At 37.2% G+C, this 13,502-nt stretch overlaps 1 protein-coding gene across 10 annotated transcripts in view; it reads right to left on the reverse strand.

The window, feature by feature from the left end:
- MED14 (mediator complex subunit 14) overlaps positions 1-13,502 on the reverse strand; it is a 63,701-nt gene that overhangs the window by 45,827 nt on the left and 4,372 nt on the right. For 7 of the 10 annotated variants that reach the window (XM_042241923.2, XM_060407377.1, XM_060407376.1 and 4 more), the window contains exons 2-10: positions 13,312-13,338; positions 10,077-10,182; positions 4,154-4,327; positions 3,396-3,525; positions 2,803-2,931; positions 2,383-2,490; positions 1,515-1,647; positions 610-760; positions 21-132 (exon numbers count right to left, since the gene is read on the reverse strand). In XM_042241923.2, coding sequence (XP_042097857.1) covers positions 21-132; positions 610-760; positions 1,515-1,647; positions 2,383-2,490; positions 2,803-2,931; positions 3,396-3,525; positions 4,154-4,327; positions 10,077-10,182; positions 13,312-13,338 — 1,070 coding nt within the window. The remainder of the gene's footprint in view (positions 1-20; positions 133-609; positions 761-1,514; positions 1,648-2,382; positions 2,491-2,802; positions 2,932-3,395; positions 3,526-4,153; positions 4,328-10,076; positions 10,183-13,311; positions 13,339-13,502) is intronic. The other 3 variants (XM_060407380.1, XM_060407378.1, XM_042241924.2) reach the window with 1 other exon arrangement.

A 13,502-nucleotide genomic window follows, 5' to 3' on the forward strand; every position in this document is an offset into this window, starting at 1 on the left:
GTCAATTTAAAAGAACCTACAGTTTTCATTAGCATTGACGCCTCTAAGAATGGCCTTCAGTTCCTGAAGCTTCTGATGAGCTCGTGCATGGACACTGTCAATCAGGAGTTTTTCTATTGATAAATGATCAATCTGCATAAACAAGAACAGAATCGTTATGTACAATTTGAACATTTTTACTTTAAAAGTCTGAGAGTAGATTACTATGCTTCAAGATACTTCCTTTCAGAATCAAAAAAGAAAGCAAACTTAAAACAATGGTACTGATAGCTTAAAGGCTATAGTTAACATCTGGCAAGTATAGATCAAGACACTGTTAATCATAGTTATCATAGTGATTAAATGGCAGATCTTAACAAAAATTAAAATGGTGATCTGATCTAAATTTAAAAATTTGAAAGAATATCTTAAAAATTATACCTTACCATATTAGATGTTAAAACAACCACAACAAACCTACCAGCATAACATTCATTTACAATAAGTTTCATAAAGGGTTTTAGGAACCATTAGATATTTTAAAGAATTTATGCTAAAAGATTAAGTAGAAATAAGTTACATTATATTCATTTAATCAAGCCAATATTAAAATATATTGAGTTCTTTTACCTTCATGGCTCTTTCTACTAATTTGGAATCAGAAGCTGGCAAAGGAGGATCATGAAAAATCTGTAAAGGCTTGGAGGCATCATTCTCATCAATTTTAATTGTAACTTTGTGAACAGATGCTGTCCCTGTTTTTCTCCCAAGAACCTGTTGACTAAAGAGAAAAAGAATATTAAGAATTTTTTCCAACAATCTGTTAACTTCTGGAATAAGAGACATTCTACTGTGCACCTTATCCAAAGTCTAGAACATGGCAGGCCCTCACTCTTTGTTGAGGGAATATTAATATTGGGAAGACAGCTATTCTGTAATCCAACGCAATTATGATCTACATTAAAAAAAAAATACACATAGAATTAAAAACACATATACACATTTAAAAAATCACCAAACAAAATAAACTGTCTCTAAGTAGTGCCTATTCACCTCTGATTCCTTTACAGAAAATGAAAACCAAGCAAAGTTCAAATGCAGAATAGAAGATTATAAGTTTGATAACTGACCTTCCCCAAAAGTTTGTAAAAAGGACAATTCAAAATATAACATTGTTGTCTCTTGGTCATCAAAAAAATATATATATATAACATTGTGACTGGCAAGGATTTTTAAAAAATGATACCCAGTAATTTAACCTACTGGTCTGTCAGCAATCTGGTTTGAAGCCAGAGTAATCTAATCTTTTAAGAATAGTAAGTTTTAGTACAAACAGACAAATATCTACATATTTAAAACATGCCATGTTCTAAGAAAGGTGCTAATTATGGACGTCCTATGTGGTTTATGATACCATGGGACCTTACCATACAAATTCAGGTTGCTAGATATACAGAAAATCAGATGCATGAGAGAAAAGGAGAAACAAAGATTATTTACAGTCATTGCATGACCCCAGACTCAACTTTACTTACTTCCAAACTGAGAGGGAGAGGCACTTTCCTGCATGATACCTTTCCACCTGTACAAGGTCTCCCCACCGCTCTCGGATTAACATTAGAGTTTGAGAATGTAGCACTTCCAACTGAAGTGATAAGCAGAAAGAATCTGATGGATCTCATTAAGCAAATCTAATTTATTACTACAACAGCCAAAGAAGTATAAGCAAACTTCATATAACAAATGCTCTATTCCCCAAAAGTTGACCATTTCATTTCTCCAGTGATATATGTGTGCAATTTGGGACATAATTTTAGAAAAAGGCTTTACATTTAATTTTGAACCAATATAAACAAAACATAAGGTTCAGGTTACCCCTTAATTCATCATAGTTTAGAGAATATGGGTAGACCAAATAGTACTATTTTTTCTCTCCAAAGAGTACTATTTCTACCTCATTATTTAAAATTTTTACCTGCAAAGTCAAGAGTAAAATGAAAAGCTTGGTTCAAAAAAAAAAAAAGATCTACCATTATTCTTTACACTGGCCAGTTCCCAAGCCCCATTTCCACCCTGAAAGGGTAAGGGAGAGAGTTTAAGCTGCTCCAGTTCAGGACTAGAGGCAAATGGAAACGTGTATGCTGAGGGGTGGTCGTGTCCGACTCTCTTGCGACCCCACGGACTGCAGCACACCAGTCTCCTCTGTCCATTGGATTTCCCAGGCAAGAATACTGGAGTGGGTTGCCATTTCCTCCTCCAGGGGATCCTTCTGACCCAGGGATGGAACCCACATCTCCCACACTGGCAGGTGAGTTCTTTACCACTGAGCCACCACGGAAGTGTGTTGGCAGTGGAGGGATACAAATTCTTCACGAATACAGGGCTCAAATTTCAGAAGGATACGCAGGCAGTTGTACATGTCCTGAAGAGGTTTCTCATCAGCAAAGAGCCTAGATTGTACCAGTTGATGGATAAAGTTGATCTGCATACTATGAACCAAGGCTCGTCCATCTTCCATTGGTGGGAAAAAAGAAGGCGGTTATTCAGAAAAGTGTCCAGACTGTGTCAGAGACCAACTAAGGAAAAGTATACTCACTAACGATAAGTTAAAAAAAAACCCTGAAATTATCTATGTATGAATTATACTATAGAAACACTGAAACCTTTGTGGTTAGTAGGGAGTTATGAGTATCGTAAAATCTGTTTCAAATTATAGGATAAATTGTTAAACACATGTATTATTCTGTAAGAATGTATCAATAACATAAAAATATCCAACATTTAAATCAATACTTATGATTTAAATCGGTATTTATGATTTACCTCCTGTTTCCTTATCCTCAACTAGAATTTCTAGCTTGAGAAGACGCCATGGAACATCAGGGTCATCTCCCATCACAGTCAAGGTGGCTTCAAATTCTCCTTCAACTCGAAACTTCACTCGGCCATTTGCTTTTAGAAGAAGAAGGAGAAGTCTACTTTGCTAGAAAATAAGCAGCCTCCTCCTGCTAACCTAGAATTTTTCAGTCTTGCTCACAAGAAATCTTAAATAGATTGAAGATTTTTTCATAAGTGTTCAAACAATTCAGTATTTCCTGCATTAACAGTAGCCAGCTTCCAGGTCATCAAGAAATCAAAGGCAACTCTTCTAAACATCAAGGAACAATACTGAGGCTCAACTCTAGGACCCAGGCTCTCCTCCAGCCCCAGGTGATCTTGCCCTCTTCTCAGCTTCAAATACCAGCACTGTATTTCCAGATACAGTGAAATGATATGGCACAAATTACAGTTTTAAACACCACCAAGATTGTAGGTAAAGACTTCATAATGATATTTTAAAAGATAAAACTCCCAAAAGCTGATTTTAAAAATATTCTAACAAGTCAATTCTTTAAAAATATATTCCAAGCACATACCAACTGTAAGATTTGCTAACTGAGGAGGAAGATCCGTGGTTACAAGCCGATGTCTAAGAATCTGGTTCAGCTGGTGAAGTGTAGCTTGTTTCTCAATTTTTGTAATTGGGTCTGGAGGAATAATTTTATCCTACAAAAGTGTTCAAGTGATTTAGAAATAATGTACAAAGAGACATAATTTTTACCTGCGCCTGCCCTAACACAGTACTTTCTTACCTTACCCGAGAGAATCTCAACACTCATTTCTGCAGTCTACATCCAATAATAGTGACCATTACTATCATGTATTAGAGTGTCAATGATTCCACCAGTCGCCTGGCTAAGATAACAATGCAACACAATCTTCTTCATGCTCTATTCATGAAACCAACTTAATGTCACTAGATTTCTACCACTTCCCAGAAGTATAAAATACAATAGCACCGAGTGAATAAACAACTGCAACAAATTTTATAAAAGACACTTCCAAAAAGCAACAGTGTGCCCTATTTTCACATCTGAAATAGATGTCACCTTCGCAATTCTGTTCACCCTCACCTAAATGAATACATAACTCATTTTGATAGCTACTCATGTTCTGGCTCCAATTTATTTCAACATCTCCCCTCCCCCAAATTTTAATGAGAGAAAAAACAAACTACATGAAATATTTAAAACAGAGAACAGTTTTTTTTTTGGGGGGGGGACTGGGCTACTTATTAATATTCTAGAATCTAATGCCAAAGCCTTCAATTTTGGGGGGATGGGAACACACTTACCCTGATGCAGGTTGGCAGCCGTGGATAAGACCCAGTCGTCAGTACATCAATAGCATATGGGATGGCAAAACTAGGCAGGCGTGCATGGACCAGAGCATCTCTAGCTAACGAGGCCAGGCGATCCGCAGTGTCCACAAACAGGATGGCTTGCTGGTCTAAGAAGCTTGAGATCATCTTTAAAGCAAAAGGTAAATCGCATTAAGCTTCCTTGAAAACTAGCCACCTTTCACTTTATATATCATTTATTGATTCCAAAGTAAACCTTAAGAAATAATATAGCTTTTCCATACGTCAAAATATTTCATCAAAAAATTTTCCACTAATTTGAGGAAAGAAGAAATAGTTTTAAAAATCAGTATATTTTCTATCAATTTAAATAAAAGGTTTCCCAATTCATTTCTCCATCCTTAACATTACACATACATATGACAAGTCAGGGAAAATAAATAGAATGAAATGCTTTTTCTCTTACAGATTTCTAGAGTTGACTGGTAATAAAGTAGATATAAATGCATGGACTCCTGGACCCAGACTGCCTTGGTCTCAATTTTAATTCTGCAATTTATTAGCCCTGTAACCTTGGACAAGTTACTTTCTCTCTGTGCCTCCGTTTTTTCAATATAAAATGGAGATGGTTTTCTCCCTCTCATAAGGTTGTTCTGAGGATTAAGAGTTTATGCATATGAAACCTTTAGAACAGTACCTAGAACATATAAAACACTCAGTAAACATTGCCCATTATGAGATCTAGGCCAACTTCATGCCCGATAGGGAAAACCTTTCCATCAGTTCTCTACTCAATGCATTTCACAAGTGTGCCTAAACTAACGAGTTCATCCAGAAGCTGAAAACTAATTCCTTTTGGAACAATATTTAAAAGTCTCAAACTGGAACTGAAGTCTTTCACAATATATGGAATTTAGGAAGATAGCAATGACGACCCTGTATGCAAGATAACAGCAGGATGACCCAGAAAGATGTTATGTCTCATGTCTTTCAAATAGGGGAAGCTGCACTCTATCTTCAAGCTGAACATTGCAAACCATATCAATTAGTCTTCACATTTCCAAATTCCTGACTTACCATCCCTAGTCCACTGCTTGGAAATGGTCCAGTTTATCAGTGATCAACTTAAAATATCACATCCAGAATTAGTAACACATCAGGCTCACACAATGCCCTACATTTTCTCAGCATTCCCACACTTATTATCTGATTTTTACAACTCTAAGAAATAGACAAAAACAGTTAATTACCATCACCTTAGAGATGAAAAACTTGAGGCTGAGGTTTATACACTTGCTCAAAGATAGTCAATGATCAGAGAAGCTGGAACCAAAAACTTTTTTCTAACTCTTCAGTTAAGACCAGCACAGCCCTGTAGAAATGCTACCTTCCATGACTAGTAAAATGGGAGTCCTACGAATACCACCAACACCAACTTCTAACATCAGGAGCCACGACACTGTTACCACACAGCAACCTTGAAGTTAACTAAAAGGCCTTGATCTTCTGTGCATCAATCTCCTTCAAACAAGGTCCCCTTTCCCATCCTGCACCTGAAGCATGACTCTACTCTGATTTTAACATATTTAAAACCATTTTGAATCCTGCTTCTTTCAACTTCTGTTACTGTTACTTTCTGTTACTTCTGTTACTTTCAACTACTGTTAATCAGATTTAGGTCATCCCAAGTCTCCATTCACTCAGGACACTGTAAAAATGCTTAAGCCAAAGAATACTAAAGATTTCCCTCCAGGAAGATGCGCATCAACCCTCATGGGGTGTCACAGTTTATCCGGCCTACACTGCTCCACCTTAAATGTGGGTAATTAACGAAACTCTCTAAACGGCCCTGCTAGACTCAAACTAACCCAGCTGTATTTCTTTGACTTAGAAATCAAATTAATAAAATTTAAGTTTTGAGTTACTTATTAAATAAGTGAATCCATATAGGTCCCTAATGATCACCATGTTCTTTTTTTAAGTACTCACATACCAGCTTTTGATATGATTAATAATAAACTCCTTTATGGAGAAGGCAATGGCACCCCACTCCAGTACTCTCGCCTGGAAAATCCCACAGACAGAGGAGCCTGGTGGGCTGCAGTCCATGGGGTCGCTGAGAGTCGGAGACGACTGAGCGACTTCACTTTCACTTTTCATTTTCACGCATTGGAGAAGGAAATGGCAACCCACTCCAGTGTTCCTGCCTGGAGAATCCCAGGGACAGGGGAGCCTGGTGGGCTGCCGTCTATGGGGTCGCATAGAGTCGGACAAGACTGAAGCGACTTAGCAGCAGCAGCAGCAGCAGCAGCAGCAAACTCCTTTAAAACTTTTAACTGAGCACCAAATAGACACTTCTCTAAGGAAAATATACAAATGACCAAAAGCACATGAAAAGATGTTCAATATCACTAGTCATCAGAGAAATGCAAACAAAAAACACAGTGAGGTGCCACTTCACACCTACTAGGATGGCTAGAACCAAAATGTCAGACAATTACAGGTGCTGGCATGGAGAAACTGGAACCCTCTTACATTGCTGATGGGAATGTAAAATGGTATAGACATTTTTGAAAATAGTCTGGCAGTTCCTCAAATGATTACTAAATATAGTTACCATATGATCCAACCATTCCACTCCTAGGTATATACCCAAGAGAAATGAAAACACATACCCACACAGGAACTTGTATATAAATGTTTATAGCAACACTATTCATAATAGCCCCAAACTGAAAACAACCTCAAAGTCCATTGACGGATGAATGATAAACAAAATGCGTAGATCCATACAATTCAGCTATAAAAATGAAGTACTGATACACGGTACAACATGGAAGACCCTTGAAAACACTATGCTAAATGAAAGAAGACAATCACAAAAGACTATATATTATGATTCCATTTATATGTAAATATTCAGAAGAGGCATATATATAGAGACAGCAGAGACTGCTTAGGACTGGGGGGGGGTACTTGGGGTGACAATTAAAGGGTAACAATTTGAAAATTTTCTAAAACCAACTGTGGTGATGGTTGCACATATCTGTGAATATACCAAAACCCACTGAATTGTACACTTTTTTATTATCGTCTTTTGGCCACACTACAGTCTGTGGGATTTTAGTTCCCTGACCAGGGATCGAATCTGTGCCGCCTGCAGTGGAAGTGCAGAGTCCTAACGACTGGATCACCAGGAATTCTCAGAATTGTACGTAGCCTGTATGGTATGTGAATTGTACCTCAATATTGCTTTTAAAAAAGCTCAAGGAGAGAGATTTTTCTTTTTCTTAGCTAGAACATTATCCAGGTTGTTTTACCATTAGTCAGAGTTCTATAAACCATGTATTTACGCATTCAGCTAGCAACTTAATGTGTCTGGCATGGCTAAAGATCATTATCTATTAAGAACCTCTAATGAGTCTAGTTAAATAATCATTAAGTTGAGAACACCAAGTGTCAATATGTGAATAATCCTCTAATTCTCCAGTTTATGGACTTTATTCTTGACAAAAGCACAACAGTATCTACATTCAAAACAAAAATACTGAAACATTATGTATAAAGTTAAATATGAGACTTTATTCAGAATATGACTTACTGTGACAACCAGTTCAAAAAACTAATAAGAAAATACTATGAATTAATGAAAGATGAATACAATATGGCTCAATATCAAAACCAAGAGTTTTAGATTTTGCTTGTATTATTTTATCAACATACAGCTCAGTAGTATCAAACAGGTAATTTAAAGACCCATGGTATAATAAGGGATTTAACACTGGATTTGAAAAATTGAACACTTGCATTTTATATACTTCAGTAATACCTAATTCTTCACTGAAAGTTTGAATATCTTTAGGAAAAGATAACACCAAATTAACTAACTATTGAAAAGAAACCTTGGGACTTTTCAGAAATACTATACCATGCTTCTTCATTTTGGCCAAAATAGATTCATTAGGCTTGGTGCCCAAATTTCCAAAAACAATGAAACGAATTGTAAATTTTCTGATGAATAAGCTTAAAATAAGCCAGTTTATTCATCTTTATATTCATCTTTATTTAAAAAAAATAAGTATTCTTTGAATGATGCTTTACAGTGTACAAAAGACTTTCTGTCTACAAACTTTAATTTACCAAGCAAATCAATGGACAGATTAATAAATAAAAGGACTTTTCCCCCATTAAAAAAACTAAATATATTGTACAAGATACTCCCCTCTTTGACCAATGTTATATAGAAGGATGATATCAGCTTACTCCTAGAGACAAAGAAAATCTGTGGCTAGAAAAGAGTCTTCTTTTAACTTTCAAAAAATATATTATTCTAGAATTTTAAGTTCTCAGCTTCTTCATAACCTCTTTTCCTTTCACTTTAGCAATTTTCACATAAGCTTTCTGTCTAATGATAGGGGAACTTAGTGAAACTGAAGATATCAAATGCACTGGATATCAAATGCACTAAAATCGAGGAGACATTTCAGAAAGTCATGGGCAGAAATACAACTGTGTTATAGATTTCTTTCTGAAGTGAAACTTTATGGAATATGCAAACCCTAACAAATGTGCAGATACAGTTACTATCAAAATATTTCAACTTAGCTTGACAGGTGCAAAAAATAAATTACCTCTACACTGAGTAGCTGATTTTATCTAGGAAACCTGGTAAATTCAGAATTTGAAAATGATCTGAATATAATTTATCCAGTGTAAGCTTTTTCTGAACTTGCACCTATAAAAACTGATAAAACTTTTAAATGTCATTACATATGACATGGGAATGGGAAAAAAGAATCTGAGCATCAATGTCAAGTTCACTTAAGAGAATCTATCCACTTTTCCTACAGTGGCTAGAAGGCTACTTGACCTTGCAGAGCTGGATCTGGAGAATTGACTTCAATTAATGTGGATTAATACATGCTCTCATCATTTTAGGATTTTACTCACTTTATTATAATTACTCTACCCTTTCCAATATGAACTCCTTAACCCTTCCTGAATACAGCTTAAAACTTTTGAGGGGAGTGTGTGTGGTGGGCATATTTTAGCACCTTTGGTAAACTTCACTACAGGTCATCCTTTTGAATTCAAAAAAGTGACCCAACAGTCAAAAGACCACGAGCTTCTTGAGGGCAGGGACTATGCCTTATTCGAGTCTCAATCCACCATGTCTTTAGGCCTTGTGTGCAATAAAGGTCTGGAGAATGAACAGATGAATAAACAAGTATGTTAGCTGTTCAGTCGTGTCTGACTCTTTGTGACTCCATAGACTGTAGCCCACCAGGCTCCCCTGTCCATGGAATTCTCCAGGCAAGAATACTGGAGCAGGTAGCCATGCCCTTCTCCAGGGGATCTTCCCAACCCAGGGACCAAACCTGGGTCTCCTGCTTTGCAGGTGGATTCTTTACTGTCTGAGCCACCAAGGAAGCCCCAATGAATAAATAAAGGGACAGATAAATGCTGTCGTCAGTCCTGTGGCCCTGAAAAAGCCATTTAACTTCTAGGAACCTTATTTCCTTAATTTCCTTATCTGTAAAATAAGAAGAGAATACAGACTCTGCGACTCTCAAAGGGTTGTCAGGAAATCAAGAGGCAAAATTTAGGGAATACTTTGTAAACTCTAAGAAATCATACAAATATAAACTAACCATTTTCCCCCTTTACATCCAGTCTCATATTTAATGTCTCCAGATATGGTCTACTCTTTTTTTTCTGATTAGGTGTCCATAAGCAAAAAATAAGTTTCTACAGATATATACTATACATTATCATACAGAAATGATCACTCACATAAGTAATGCCTCCGAAAACATATCAGCATATATGTTAGAATTAAAATTAGAAACTATGCCTATTACAAGTTAACATTTCAAAAAGTTATTTTATATAAAATAAAGTCGAAAGTTTAACTCACCGCACATTTTTCCACTTTGCCAGCATTATTAGCCCATTTTACTAAAGCTAATAGTCGAACGAAGAGTTGGCGTGTCCGGCTAGCAAACTGCACTATTTCTATTTTCCTTTAAAACAAAACAAAATAACTCTTAATGAATCAGCATATTTGAAGGAGTATTTCACAATTAATTTCATCTGAGCTAAAATATGAATCAATCTGTTTACAACCATTACAATGAAAGAACCCACCTAAAATATTTATCTAAATATGAATTATTGTCACATTTTGTATACCACCTGCATATGCCTCATTTTCTACCTCAGAATAATAAATCCAATAGAATGCTTAGGCAATGAATCACATGCTATAATTAATTTTATACTACGATAAAAGTTGTTTACTAAAATATACTATATTCACAAATATAAAATTATTATATAAAAGTTAACTGGGTCACAAAGGGAATGAAATTATGCTTTGAAATCCAAGGAGTAAGCGTCTTTTAATTTTATGGCTGCAATCACCATCTGCAGTGATTTTGGAGCCCTCAAAAAATAAAGTCTGACACTGTTTCCACTGTTTCCCCATCTATTTCCCATGAAGTGATGGGACCAGATGCCATGATCTTAGTTTTCTGAATGTTGAGCTTTAAGCCAACTTTTTCACTCTCTTTCACTTTCATCAAGAGGTTTAGTTCCTCTTCACTTTCTGCCATAAGGGTGGTATTATCTGCATATTTGAGGTTATTGATATTTCTCCCAGCAATCTTGATTCCAGATTGTGCTTCTTCCAGCCCAGCGTTTCTCATGATGTACTCTGCATAAAGTTATGACCAAACTAGATAGCATATTGAAAAGCAGAGATATTACTTTGCCAACAAAGGTCCATCTAGTCAAGACTATGGTTTTTCCAGTGGTCATGTATGGATGTGAGAGTTGGACTGTGAAGAAAGCTGAGCGCCGAAGAATTGATGCTTTTGAACTGTGGTGCTGGAGAAGACTCTTGCGAGTCCCCTGGACTGCAAGGAGATCCAACCAGTCCATCCTAAAGGAGACCAGTCCTGGGTGTTCATTGGAAGGACTGATGCTGAAGCTGAAACTCCAATACTTTGGCCACCTCATGCGAAGAGTTGACTCACTGGAAAAGACCCTGGTGCTGGGAGGGATTAGGGGCAGGAGGAGAAGGGGACGACAGAGGATGAGATGGCTGGATGGCATCACTGACTCGATGCACATGAGTTTGGGTGAACTCTGGGAGTTGGTGATGGACAGGGAGGCCTGGCGTGCTGCGATTCATGGGGTCACAAAGACTCGGACACGACTGAGTGACTGAACTGAACTGAACCTTTTTGGTAGGAGAAAGAAGTGAAAAATCCCTTACCAAAGCTTGAAACTGTATTATTTCTACAAAAGCAAGGGTCCTTTTCCCATTTGGCAGGAGCATGATTTATAAAACTGAATAAAGAGCTTAACTACGCAACTCCTTACCAAACTAATTTCAGTGAAAAGCCTGGATATTAAATTATCCAAGCAAAGTTAAAGAAAGCACTAAAAATAAAAGCTAGGTCTGTCCATATCTATTTTCATGCTATATCCACTACAATGCTTTTTCTCCCAATAACAGTATTTTTATCCTTTCCTCATAAAGCCTTAAAAGCTTTACACCAAAAGCTTTATCTTGTCAATCAGCATGTTAGCTAGACCTTGCAACTTCATGTCGGCTACAAAACTGATAACACTACCTTTTATGATTTACCTTAAGACACACAAAAAAATATTCAACAGGTCAGGACTGATGACAGGCCCCAGAAAGACATCAACCTCCCTCCAAGTGGACTCTGACATATTAATCTTAGTACAGCTATCCAACAACCTATATATCCAACCCATACCTCTGCATCTTTGCAACAGTAACCCCATAATACAATGCACCAAAATGAAACCTTCTGCTGCAACATAATCCTGACTGAAGACCATAGAGTCTGGCTCCTATTAAGAGCATACATAGCCCACAAACAACCTGAAAAGCTTCCTGAAGATTCAGCCTGCAATAGGATTATTGGTGGTAGAGAAGAATTCAGGACACTGATACAATTATGAATCTTTGCCAGTGTCTGTGAAGGATCCTTAGAGATAAAACAAGCAGAGTACATCACAGGCAAGACTGGGACACAGCAGAAATGTTAAATGTACACTCACATCTGGCAGTCCCTCAGTGCTCTCTAACTCAGCAACAGCTTACAGAGGAAGTGAGGTCTCCTCTTCTCTCCCAAAGCAAACATATTTGTACACTATGAACTTCATTTGCCAGATGAGCTCCTCTACTGGAAAGGAGACATACCCCTTTGTAAACTACTTGTACATGTTTTTTTCCTTGACAACACGCTGTCTGGGGTGACAGGCAGCAAGAGTTGGTTCTCCAAGGCCCAGTTTCCCTTTCTACCCCGGAATGGACAGAACACATCCTGATTTTCATTTCCTTCCTTTAAAATGGACCAGCCAAACCATAACACAGGTATACTTCAAGGTAGAGGTCTCATTTACCTCTATCTTTTCGATCTCTGTCCAATTCTATCAAAAAGGGGGTGGGGGTGGGGGTGGGTGGAGCATAGCCACTAACAATGCTGAAATTCACCCAAGTGATTTGGTATTTAAAAAAAACATCAACCAAGGAGCGTAAGTAGTACCAAAGACAGAGTCAAGTAGTCTATACTGTAGCCACAATTTAAATCTCCATCCCCTGATATCTTTCAAACTTTAATTTCTCTTGTTCCCTTGGACTGTGGAAACGAACTAGCATTTAGTTATGTCTTAAGCCCCAAACTCCAACTGAATCAAAATTCTCTTAACTGTAAGTCAGTAACAGCAGTAGGCAAATGTCCATTCTCTAAAGATATCTAATCAGATATCACTGCAGAAAGTGAGAAATGACCGACCAGCTATCTCCATTTAGTTCTCTATCTTCTGCATCTTTCTACCCCCTGAGGCACTTGACCTGGTCAGTTTCTAGAAGACAAGGTCCAGAGCTGGCCACATACCAAGAATTGTCAAGGATACAGAAATTACACTTCCAGGGACATCTTAAACAAATGATGTGAGAAGTCACCCTAGGCTCTCTGGGCCTAGGTTCCCAGTCCACAATCCTACTACCCATATCTACACATATCTCCCCCCATACTCTCTCTCATTCACATAAACTCACTCACTCACTCATAGATATATCAACATAGATTTAAGGGTTTTTTCATACTCACCTTTCCACATCAGATTTCCTTGGCAGCCTAAGAAGAAAAAAAAAAGTTGACTAAATATATGCACATCTTCATCAAAGTATGATTATGGCCTTTACTTTCACTCTATTAAAATACCTTAGCATTTCAGAAAAACTGGACAAATAGCCACTATAGGCTTGTGTGGCTCCACTCATAACTTTTGTAAGTTTTCA

This window comes from Ovis aries, chromosome X (assembly GCF_016772045.2).
Source record: "Ovis aries strain OAR_USU_Benz2616 breed Rambouillet chromosome X, ARS-UI_Ramb_v3.0, whole genome shotgun sequence".
In the NCBI taxonomy this organism is placed as follows: Eukaryota; Metazoa; Chordata; class Mammalia; order Artiodactyla; family Bovidae; genus Ovis; species Ovis aries.